Source organism: Heterocephalus glaber, unplaced genomic scaffold, assembly GCF_053883595.1.
Source record: "Heterocephalus glaber isolate CG9 unplaced genomic scaffold, H.glaber_assembly_v1.0 deba00000738, whole genome shotgun sequence".
NCBI classification, from domain to species: Eukaryota; Metazoa; Chordata; class Mammalia; order Rodentia; family Bathyergidae; genus Heterocephalus; species Heterocephalus glaber.
Genome location: NW_028258161.1, coordinates 16,262,117 through 16,274,387, shown reverse-complemented (window position 1 = coordinate 16,274,387; position 12,271 = coordinate 16,262,117). Strand labels below are relative to the sequence as shown.

Here is a 12,271-nt window from a genome sequence, read left to right as displayed (position 1 = left end):
CTATGTTGGGATTCCATCATGTTCCTCAGCTCCTCCATTTTTTTATCTGTGTCCTTTCTAGATTTATTAATGATGTCTTGCATTATGGGCACAATCTTTGCTGTTATCTGAGAAATTATTTCTGATTTCATTTTTTCCAGATCCTCTTTTGTTGCCATTTCAGAGAGTCCAGGTGGTTGAGTATCAAAGTGTTCCATCTTATTTCCCTTTGGGGTTGCTGTAGGTGATCTGGAAGTTGTTTTTGAGGCTTGTTTTTGTGTCTTCTCATTTCTACGGGGCAGGGGCTGCTGCTGGTGCCTTTGTGGCTCACCTCCTCTGCCCTGGGAGCCGTGGAATGGTGGCTGAGGAGCCTCCTCCTGGGCGCTGGGATTAGCTAACCTCCTTTGCCCTGGGAGCAGTGGAGGCTCTGTAAATCTAAAGGCACACAATGGTCTGTCCTTGAAGAAGCCTCCTCTAACTTTGAGGAACAATCACTCCTTCTGTTGCAGAACTGCACCATCTACATTCTTCTTCTTTTTTTTTCTTAAATTCTTTTATTGGTACATTTTAGGTATACAACAGCATTACATTTCTCATTGGGAACTTATACCTTTACATGATGCATCTTGGTTCTTATTCTCTACTTTCTTCTTTACTTAAAGTCCTCTTGAGCCAATCCCTTCACTAAGGATAGCTATTCCTTAACTAGCTTTTATTTCTGGTTAAGATAAAATGTATTTATTCATTCATTTTGCAGTACTGGAGATTATACCCAGAACCTTCACACCTAGCTACCTCCCCATCATTTTTTTAATTTTTTGAGACAAGGTCTTACTGAATTCCTAAGTTGCTCAGGCTGGGCTTAAACTTTGCCATTAAAGAAACATGTGTGGCGAGGAAGATGGCATGAGTTTTTGTTCCACTTAAAAGCATGTTTCCTGAGACAGAGTCTTCAGTGCTTAGAATCCCTTCTGTATGATGGAGACACGAATGTCTACACTGCCATTTCTCTGATGATGATTTTCAGTCTTTGCTACAGGATCCCTGATATTAGGAATTCCACGTGCACACTTTCTTGACATTTCATGCATGTCCTGAAAATTTATGCCTGTTCTACATACATTCTTTTTTGCAATGTGGTCAGATTTGTTTTAGTATATAAATAACACTTCCCCTTCCAAATCCTGGAGCACAACCGATGTCCCAGAAAGAGCCGTTATGTAACTCCAGCACATAGCAACAAACCTTCAGGGTATATTGTTCTAGAAGTGTGGTTATTAAAGTGATACTTAGGGCTGAAGTATTTAACAGGCATGCATCCAAAAGAACATACTAGCTGTTAGGATACTAAAGCATGTTTGTTTTGATTGGTATTTAGATGCTTCTCCAGCCTTGGGTGGTGTCTGTTTCTGGCATCATCCTCCTTCTTGAACCTCTGAATTCTGCATGGTCCAGGATTGGACTAAGGTCTCTACTTTATGGATACCAGGACGTGCTCCATTCTCTTTTGATGGGGTGTGCTGTTCATGCTCCTATGTGTTTTTAATGCAATTCTATAGTGCATGTAACTATGTGAAGCTCCTGGCATAAACTAAGTACTAATAAGCAGTATTTATTTTTGAGCAGCATCATGCCCAGATTCCTTTCTTTCTTGCAGCAGGACAGTCTTCCTTCCACTGAGAACTCTGCCTTCCCCATTCCATGAAGCTCTAGAAGGCTTCCCAGTCACATCCTCTCCCCTTCTACAGTGGCTGTTGAAATGGGCAGTGATTCAGGTCTGGAAAAATCTCAGCCTCCATCCCTTCCCTAGTTGTAATGATAAGTAGGTGTGTGGCCCAGGAGGGAACAATGACAGTCTTTCCCTGGAACCCTACAGATGAGTGCAGAGGCCCAGGAGTGCTGGAAAGGATGTGACTCCAGTTTCTGGAGGCCTTGACCATGCAGTGAAGGAGGGGCCTGAGAAGTTGCACGCAGAAATAGACAAATGGAGAGAATGAGGAAAAGAGGGGCCCTGAGGAAGTGGTCTGAGGAGCAGACCACATTCCCTCATTTGAAACAGTGATGTAACCTTTGCTGTAGAACAGCATCACCCAGAGAGCTAGGAGGAAATGCAGGAGCCCAGTCTTGCTGAGGTCAAGGAGGGCCAGGTCCTTTGCAGTTCTGCCATACCCTTCAACCACAGAAGGCGATTTGGATGTATACCAAGCGTATTAGTTACCTTCCCTTTGCTGGAACACAATACCTGACACCCACAATTTAGAGGAGAAGAGGTTTATTTTGGCTTCCGGTTTCAGAGGTTTCAGTCCATGGTTGGCTGGCTCCAAGGCAGAAACAGCCAGCTGGATGGGCTGGCTGAGGAAAGCTGCTCACATCATGGCAGCTGGGAGACAGAGAGAGAAGGAGGAGCAGGGCCAAGAATGCAGCCTTCCAGGTCACACCTTCAGTGACCACCTCTCACTTCCTACATGCCTGTGCACACACCCATGGATTGATCCACTGATTGATCCAGCACTTCCTTAATCCAATCACTTTCCAAAAGCTCCACTCTGAATACATGAGATTTTGGGAGGACATTTTAGATGTAAACCATAGCACAAAGGTTCCAGACCTATGAGCTTTATGAGGTTTATGAGCACACGAACCCAAGTCCTTTCTAGTATTTAGCTTCATGGTTTTCACACTCCATCATGAGGAGAAAAGAAAAGGGAGGAGAAGAAAAGAGAAGAGGTGAGGTGAGAAGATATTTCTCAGTGTTAGAATTTATCTTTCCCCAGGGAGATCAAGACAAATGTATCTGTCGCTCCTATTCATTTGTGTGTTCTTGGAGGCCCAGGATTATGTCCTAGTCACAGAAGTATCCCCAACATTTTTAAGCATAATGCCATGGATATAGAGTTCCTCAGTCATGTGTTGTATTTGTTACACTAGTTTTACTGACAGTTTTCTATGTGATCAGGAGAGCGCTACTAATGAGTGACCTTTAAATTCCTTAGTGTCGATGGACAAAACACATGGTATATATCGTGCCACTTGGGGAAAAAGAAAAGGTGCATAATATGTATGTGTGCTGTGGCCGGCACTTCCTTATTTTACGCTCACAGCAACCCATGGACACAGATATTACTTCTGAAGCTCCAGATGAGAAGATTTTGAGGGAATCAGTCATTTGGAATGCAGGATGGGATGGTGATTATCAGCATAGACTCTAGACCACCTGGGTTTGCTTCTGGCCCCATAATTTATAAATTTGTGTGATCTAGCACAAGTTCTTCAAGTTTTCTGTCTTCATTTTTCTCGTCTGTAAAATGGGAACAATGATATTTACTAAACAGATGGTAAAGCTCTGTAGAGACAACACAACATGAGTAGAGTTCAATAATAGTGGTTTGCAAACACCCAAAAGCAGGACTTCTTTTTGCCAATAAAGCATGTTTTGGAAGCTTTGAGGTACACCTGAGACATCCAAAGATGCCACTAAAATTGCAGTCACCCGGCCACACTCCTGTTTGGGTGACCAACTTGGCTTGGTTTACCAAGGACTTTCCTGGTTTCAGCATTGAAAGTCCTGCACTTTAGTTCTGAGCTGGTTGGGATAGCTGGTTGCCCTGGGCCCCCTACTTCCCAAGGCAGAATCTCTGGGTGTGGAGCCCAGGTAGCTATAGTTTTAACAAGGGAGACACACTGGTATCTGGGGATATTAGGGGATGGTTTATGTCATGGGTAGACCGGTTTGAATCTGTATTTTTGTCACTCCTGGGAAGTATGAGTTCGGCTATGTTGATGGGTTTCTGAGAAGTGGCTGATTGGAAGAATGACGTATGCAAAGTTGATTGTAGAGCCCTTTTGGACTCTGCCCTCATGGAAGAGTAGAGAAAGAAGTAAGATTGGGCCTAGTGGGGCAGTGGATCTCAGTGAGGCCTTGACAACCTCAGACGTGTTCCGGGGTCACAGAGACCTTCAGAGCTTTCAAGTTGAGGTGAGGAGGGCTGGTCTCCCAACCTCATGTCAACAAAGCAGAGAACGTGGGCTTCCCCCGACACTGACGCACGGCTCTCTGTCAAGAGCTTTCCCTGCAGCTTGAGGATAAATCTTTCAGTCCTGAGGTGACCTCCTGGTGGCACATCACAACGCCCACTTCTGGGAGAATTCCTTAACCCCTCCAAGCCTGTTTCTTCACCTATGAAATAGGATTGATGATATTAAGAATGCTGACCCAGCTGGGAGAGGGGGCAGTTCTGTACTCTCAACTATGTGAAGGCTGAGGCAGGAGGATCATGAGTTTGAGACCAGCCTGGGAAACATAGTGAGATGCCCTACCACCCAAAATTACCACCTCAGGAGTTTTGTGGAGGATTAAGTGAACTTGTCTGGCACTGCAAGCACTCAAGAACTTAGCTCATATTATTTTAAAACTAGATTAGAGTTTAGAATAGAGGTAAGGCTGCTTCCAGAATCCTTTTTGGAGGAATTGCTACCCTGTTTGTGTTATCAGGGGGGACAATATTTGAGGCTTTGTTCTGAGATGTGTTATATCTTGTGCATTAAACAAAGATATAAAGTAGGCAAACATTTGAATTCATTCAACAATTGTTTACTAAGTACCTGTTAAGAGAGAGAGTGGGCCAGAAATGGAAGTTGAGAAAGGAAAGTACTGTCTGTGCCCTGGAAGAACCACTGATTTGGTGGGATGGACAGGGTCTAGCTGTGCTCGTCCATGGAAAATGAAACACACCTTTATCCACAGCAATATGATGTAACATAAGACTCAGCACTGGAACATGGTATCAGGGACAGACTTCTAAAATTTCCTCCTATGAACAACTTTGCAGCCATCAAAATGTGGAATTATTTGCTGGCCCAGAGCTTGTAATGAAACTGTTACACTTTAACACACTAACTTACTGAAACATTTTGGAGAGTAATTTTGAGTTTGTATCAAGAGTCTCAAAGACACAGCCTTTATTTAAGAATCATATCTTTGAAACTCTAATCCACAATTATATGTATAAGAAAAAATAAAAAGTTATACACTGAGAGATATTTTTTGTACCATAGTCTATAATAGACAGAATTTGAAAAGTCTTTACATTCTTGGTGAAAGGGAAAAATGATTTCAAATTAAAATTCAACCTTCTTGGAAGGGAATGAGCTATAGTGCAGACCCATTTTCTAAATGGAGGGAGTTGAGGCCAGGAATCAGTCATAGTTTTTCACAAGGGTAAAGACACATGGAATCAGCCCTCTTTAATCTTTGCTCAGGAATTCTGTTTCTCTCCCAAACAAACTGCTTTCTTGTTTCTAAACATGGTGTTTTAGAGTACAGTGTCAACTGCCAGTGTCACAAAACCACAAATCCAAAGTAAAATAACTTGAGTTAGGTGAGTGAAGTTCGTGTTTTTATGTTTTTTTCTCTCTTTTTTGCCCCTACTGCTCAACCAGGTGAATCTTAGGAAAAGAAACTTACCCTCATATCATAGCAGATTATGGTTAGCACAGCCTCTTGATAAAATACCTTAGAATTAGGCCTCAGATGAAAGAATGATACAGATTAAGCATCCCTAATTTGGAAATCCAAAATCTGAAATGCTCTAAAATCCAAAGCTTTTCAGCACCAAAATGGTACCACAAGTGGAAAATTCCATACCTGGTCACATGTGATTGGTCTTAGTCAAAACAGTACAATAAAAGTTTATATAAAATTATCATTGGCTGTGTATATAAAATATGTATGAAACACAAATAAATTTTGTTTTTAGTCTTGGTTTCTATCTCCAAGATGTCTCATTATGTATATGCAAATACTCCCAAATCTGAAAATATTTGAAATCTGAAACACTTCTGGACTCAAGCATTTCTGATAAGAATGTCCAACCTGTGGTACCTTCATAGCTCATCATGATGGTAAGTTGGCTTTGTAAATTACGTGATGTCACAGAAGGTAGGGAAGCCCATGATGAGCCATGACTCTGTCTTCAAGATCTGAGGTGCTTACATTGGTGTATTGGCCAGGACTCATCCTGTTAGAAGGACAGAAACTAATTTGATTTAAAAAGAAACATATTAGCTGACTTAAGCAAAAAGCCCAAGGTTATGCTTCAGGCCTGGCTGAGCTGGGTGCTCCGTTGATGTCACCAGAACTCTGCGTCAGCCCTCTCTCTTAGCTTTGCCTTCCTTGGTGTGGGCTTCAGTCTTGGCAGCATGTGAGAGCAACATGGCACCCACAGGAGCAGCGCTGAGCCTTTGCCTCAGGTCTCAGGGGCAGTGGGTAAGAATAGGAGTCATATTCTCATATTCCCAGAAATACGGAGAAAAATCTGATTCCCTCTCATTCACTGCGACTGGGTCACACACACCAACCAACGAGAGAGAAATGCAGCAGGCTGATGGGAACAGGCTGATGTCACACGCGGCTTTTCCAGAGTAGAATCAGTTTCACGGACCACATGAAGCTACAGGAACCACATCTCCTTCAGGATGGGAAAAGATGGCTTTAAGGAGGAGTTCAGGACACATGTACTACCTAGAGGGGAGGCTGGACAGCAAAATCAACAGATGTCTACTACGGCCGGGCTGTTGTCATTTTATTCTAGTGCTGCTGGGAAAAGCTACTAAGAGCAAATTCAGCAAATCACAGCTGACACTGAAAGGAAAAGGCTATGAATTTAAGGGCTCAGCCTCTTTTCTCTAAGTAGAACATAGTTTATATGATCAAAGACAGATGTTTGTTTATCCTGCACTGAAAGCTCTCCAGCCAAGAGGACTGCAAATACCCTTTCCCCTACAGACTGTTAGGGGCTTTGCAACTCTTACTAAGTAGAAACTCGGTGGGGGACTATCTGAAATGGAGTATTAAATATGAGTGGAGAAAGCTAAAGGGCTGTTATTTCACAATTCTGGAATTCAGAGCAATAAAAATGTTGGTACTGTTATTGGCTCAAGGGGGAGAATCTTTTATTTATGAAACAACTTTATTTGGATAATTTTGGCCTCTCAAGAGCCTTTCCCTGTGGTTGTCTTATATAATAACTCCTGTTTTTATTATGTGCTATTCTGTTGGGTCCTCTGAAATAAGAATTTACTTGCTATACATTTAGTTGCTGCAGGATAGGGCTTTTCTACAATCTGCATGTCCTTTGGTATACTACTAATTCACATCCTTTTAAGAAAGAAACCAAGTTTGGAGGCAACTTTCATTAAGATTTCTTGTCACACATAAATTTGAGATATGGACTGAGGCCTTATTTACATGGAGTGCCCATGCCAATACTATTTCATGGATCTTAACAGTAGGATACATTTTGGGAACTAATCTCTGATGATGAACATGCAGAGATGGGTTTTGATTTCTGGAAAAACACTTGCTCATGACCTAGGTAATGCCAACTCCCTTACGGGCTAATACTGATAAATGAAGTGAAACCAAGTTTTATGAATTAAAGCACACATTTCTGTATCCTAGTAACTGAGCTTGAGAGTCTGGTGGTTTCTGATCCCTACTCCCTACTGACTGGCAAAGGTATGAGCAATGTGAGAGCGTGTCTGTGATGGACAGCATCAGGTCTTGAGTTCCAGTATTCCACTCCGGTGGCAGAACAGTCCTAGTCATCATATGTGAAACTCCATACCCACATGCCTCCTCATAGTCTTGAATATCCTGTGTTGGGCTAAATTCTTAGGAAGAGCAAAGTACACAGAAATTGTTTCAGGGTAGGAAATAAGCTGCCCACAGTGCAATTCAAGCAGTGTTAGGATGGATCCTACCTAAAGACTGAGACCCCACAGAAATGGCCCACAACAGAAAAAAAAATGAATGAGTCATCATAAAGCGATCTTGCAGACCGAATTAGAGGCATCCTTTCGGCATTTCTCTTAATTCACATTCCTCACTTCTAGCCGTGTCTACTTTTATCAGTGTTACATCAGTTGTCATTATAGAATACCAGGTATTATGACACCTCCTGTACACTGTGGGAATGTAAATTAGTGCAACCACATAACAGTACAGCAGTTCCTCAAAAAATTAAAAATAGATTGACTATACTGCTTCTGGGAAATATCCAAATGATGTAAAATCCACATACCAAAGAGATTCCTGCATATCCTTGTTTATCCCAGCACATTCACAACCGTATGGTGTGGAATCAGCCTAGATGCCCATCAGTAGATGAGTGGATAAAGGAAATGTGGAATATACACTGAGTAGTGCTCAGCCATGAAGAAGAGGACACCCTGTCACTCGCCGCAAAATGGAGGAGCCAGAGGACGTTATATTAAAGTGAAATAACCCAGACACAGAGAGACAATACTGCATGTTCTCTTCTGTATGTGGAAGCTAAAAAGGTTTGGCCTGAATGTACTCTAGTGATCATTAGGTTTGAAAGGATTGGGGAAAAAGGGTGGATAAAGGGAGATTGGATTTGATTTGAGAATTATGCAAATGTTTAAATATTACATCAAACCCCACTAAAATGTATAATTTATACATATTAATTAAAAATAAAATATGATACATAAAGACCATTGCACCAGGGCTAAAAGAAGAGTATGTACCCTATCTTCCCAGAGATTAAAAATAATTATGAACAGTGGTAGAACTTCCAAAAGTACATGAAAACTGCTTCTTGAATTATGAAAAATAAAACAATATTCTGCCACACTGGCAGAATTCTTCTCTTATAGAGAAGCTTGTCTAGGTAACTAGTGTCCCCAAATGTCTAGGCCCAGAGGGCCCCGGGTTCTACTACGCTGGGATGATATTCACAGACATCCCCACACAAATAGCTCCTGGAATGTGTGACCAACACTCCCAAGGTCAGACATCTGTAAGTATATTTGTAAGTTGTCCAAAACTTCAGTTCTGTAGGGCTTGGTGTAATTTTCTCAGATTTTTGGTCTCAGGTTTGCAAAAAAAGATGTGGCTATAAATTTCAGTGAGCCCAACCCAGATTATCGAGGACAGCCAAACAAAGGGGCCCACAGTGAACAGAAGACGAATCCCATGAATAGTAATACTGGTACAGGTAACTTTGGACCAGTGGGCAATGGTGTTCAAACTGGCCCTGAATCAAGGAGATACCAGGTTTCCTATGCTGGTAGAAGCAATGGCCGAGGACCTGTCAGTCCACAACTCCCAGCAGCAGCTAATAATCAAACAGTCATGACCACAGTAAGTAGTGGCAGGGACCCTCGAAGAGCCTTTAAGAGATGACCTATGCCAAATAGTCACATGTAGTTTTTAAACTACGTGCCCTACTTGAACACTTACTGCAGTTTTATTTATTGTTCACTGTGAAACAAAATGTTCTTTATTGGTTTCCTTTTACATTTTTGTTCAAGTGGTTGGTTTTTATAGCAAAAAATGTTAAGGTGTTCAGTCTCCTAGTGAAGAATGGGAACACTCTGAAAAGTAGGGACATTTATTTTTTGAGCAAAATGTTATTGAATATCCTCTAAAAATCCTGCATCCATTTTAAGGGTGAGTTACCTAAAACATCAGCTTTATAGCCTCTATGAGTCTGTGTTCTGTATAAATTTTGTAATATTTGACATTAGACTTAGTGGAGATGTTCTTATGTTTTAAATCTAGATGTTACCAACTAAAGCAATAACCAGCAAAAATAGAAACAACAACTAAAAACCAGAAACTCAGTCAATGATAGGAATTTCTGAGTGTTTTTGACTCAAGGAGTGACTGACTTTAGTGAGTGACTGCCATTAAGATTTTCCAAGGACTGAATCATCCTAAATTCTTGCTTATTACCAGAAAACAGATTCTCTCTCAGAATTATGAAATAGAATGTGATCTTTACTGTAACAAATAATTTTTAGAAGAAAGCTACAGTTGCTATAATATTCATTAACATTATAGATTACATTGAAGAGAAATTACAAACTAAGACCTTGAATATTTTCGAGACTACCATATATAATTGTATAATTTGAGAACATCATAAAGTCAATAAACATTGACCTAATTCTAAAATATAACTGGTAGATAAACATCATAAAGAAGGTGATTCAAATTGAATTCGTGTAGTACTAATATTCAGTCTCAAGTTACAAACCCTAAGTACTTAGAGGTACTCAGCCTGAAGTGAAAATCCTTGGCACCTCCTTTTTCTAAGAGGATCATGTGTGTGCTGTCAGTTTCTGAACACAATTTGATAGCCTTATTAGCAAAAGATAAATGACTCAAATCATTATAGCTTTATTCAGAGATGTTAAGTTGGAATTTGTGTGTCATAAATGGTACCCACTTCTACTCTTTACTGTAGGGTGGATAACTCGTAAACTTTGTTAGATTCACCTCTTTTTAAATATCTCTTGAATAAAACTTGCGTTCATGTTAAAAAAAAAAAGATGTGGCTGTAAATTAATGCTATATTTTACTTTCTCTTTGATTTTTTGGCTTGTGGGGCTGGAAATCAGGAAGAAGAGTTCCAAGAAGAACCTAAGTGCCCTGAATTGGAACAGAAGACAGCATCAGGTAGAGTGCGTTTGGCTCTTTCCTGGGCTGCTGGTGCTGACGGCAGGAATCAGTGGCTCCCAGAGCTTTGCAGATCCCAGAGGGAAACCTGTGCTTCCAAATGACTGGAAACATGATGAGAAATGTCACTGTGATGCATTCCAGGGACGATGTCTGGACAGTCTAGTCGTAATACGGAAAATAGCTTATTCTGTTTGCCTTCTTTCTTTTATTGATTGGATGTCTTGATGAACAAATGCTTGCAAAGCAGCAGCAGATGATGAAGAAATTTCAGATTCAGTAATGGTAAAATAAGGGGTATGGTTATTTACTGAAATGCTTACGATTGTCTTGGAAAATGTTATTTAGGTGAGTTTTCTGGGTTTTAAAATGTTAGTGTGTAGTAAAGTATGTGGCTTTGATAAAGTTATATATACTGTAATAGGGCTTCCTGAGAGACAATGTGGGAGGGAATGAGTGATGAGCAAGTTTATAACTTAGTTTATGACTAAGACCAGTGACGATGATAAGGAACAAATGGTCATAAAAATAAACATTAGTTGAATGGACTTAGTAATAATGAAAGCTAAATCTTAATGCTCTTATCTATTTTCCAAAAGCGTTTAGTTTTATATGGTTCAGTATTAGAAGATGGCTCCAGATGTTTGCTACTGGGAGAGGGTCATGTTCTTATAATTTAATGGAAACCAGGGAGAAAGATTAAGAAATTGGAGATGGTAATGTAATAGAAAGATTACGCAAAGTGAGAGAAAAACATTTAAAGTCAAACATCACCATGAAAAATAATTTTGGAGAAAAGGAGAGTCAACGCTTAGATAGAAATCCAGAATCCCAATTTCTTGGTGATCAGTTGGTGTCCCTTTAGGTTTCTGACATGGAAATAAGTGGCTTATTTTCCTATTTCTTTCAAAAAATACTCCATGATCCTACCCCTAAGTTGAAATTTCAAGCAGAAAATAGGGGGTTTCATTTCTTAAAAGTGCTTGGGTCCACACACTTTGAGCTTGCTGTAGCGTCTTCCTTACTCAAGGCTGACTCCCAAGTCTGGGTCTTCGCGTTGAGTCTTTGGTGCACAGCGTCTCTAGTCTCAGCCCAGTTGACTCAGATCACCCTCATTTAGGACCCATTCGTTGAGTTCCTGTTAGGTACAGGGTAGGCACATTGAATCTGTTAAATCATTTGAAAACTATGACTATATAGTGTGACGGAGCCCGCCGTCACTTGTCGAACAGCACCTGAATGGGGGAGTGAGGAGGAAGAAAAAGAAAGACGCAGCGGTAGAGTCGGGAGCCTCCCAGAGAGCCTGCCGCTGCGCTTTTTTATTCTCCTCCCCTTTTTATCACAGGTGAGTTTGGTTATTAATCATGACCCTTATCCAAAGACACCTGCTTCCTTGTTCTGTAGTTCTTTGGAATTTCCCCACCCTCATGGGCTTTCTTGTTTCTCGGGTTTACAAAGTGTTCATCATGCTCCAGGACAATTTCTGAAGGTAAACATCTAATTTGGCAAGGACGCGGTTCCTCGTAACAGAGTCTCCTTGCTCTATACAGTGGAGGGTAAGATTTAACATGGAGCCTCTGTGGCTAACACCGCTCTCCACAATAGTGTATGCATTAGTCAGGGTATTGATAAAGGAAAAACCAAATATTGTAAGTTGACTCCAACATGATGCCTATTTGGAGTCCAGCCCAGTTCTTGGCTGATGGCCTAACCCTCCTGAGAGCTGTGGGTCATACTTGTGAGTCCCACCCAGGGGTCACGGTGGATTCCTTAAGTGTGAGTTTAATCTTTACCACCATTGTTGAC

General features: G+C 41.0%; 1 protein-coding gene and 1 pseudogene across 1 annotated transcript in view; both read left to right on the top strand.

The window, feature by feature from the left end:
• Positions 1-12,271, top strand: part of Fam107b (family with sequence similarity 107 member B) — a 191,038-nt gene that overhangs the window by 64,522 nt on the left and 114,245 nt on the right. Inside the window, 1 exon segment of the mRNA XM_013078532.3 lies at positions 10,408-10,465. Coding sequence (XP_012933986.2) covers positions 10,408-10,465 — 58 coding nt within the window.
• On the top strand, positions 8,855-10,400 carry LOC147829162 (SOSS complex subunit B2 pseudogene; annotated as a pseudogene).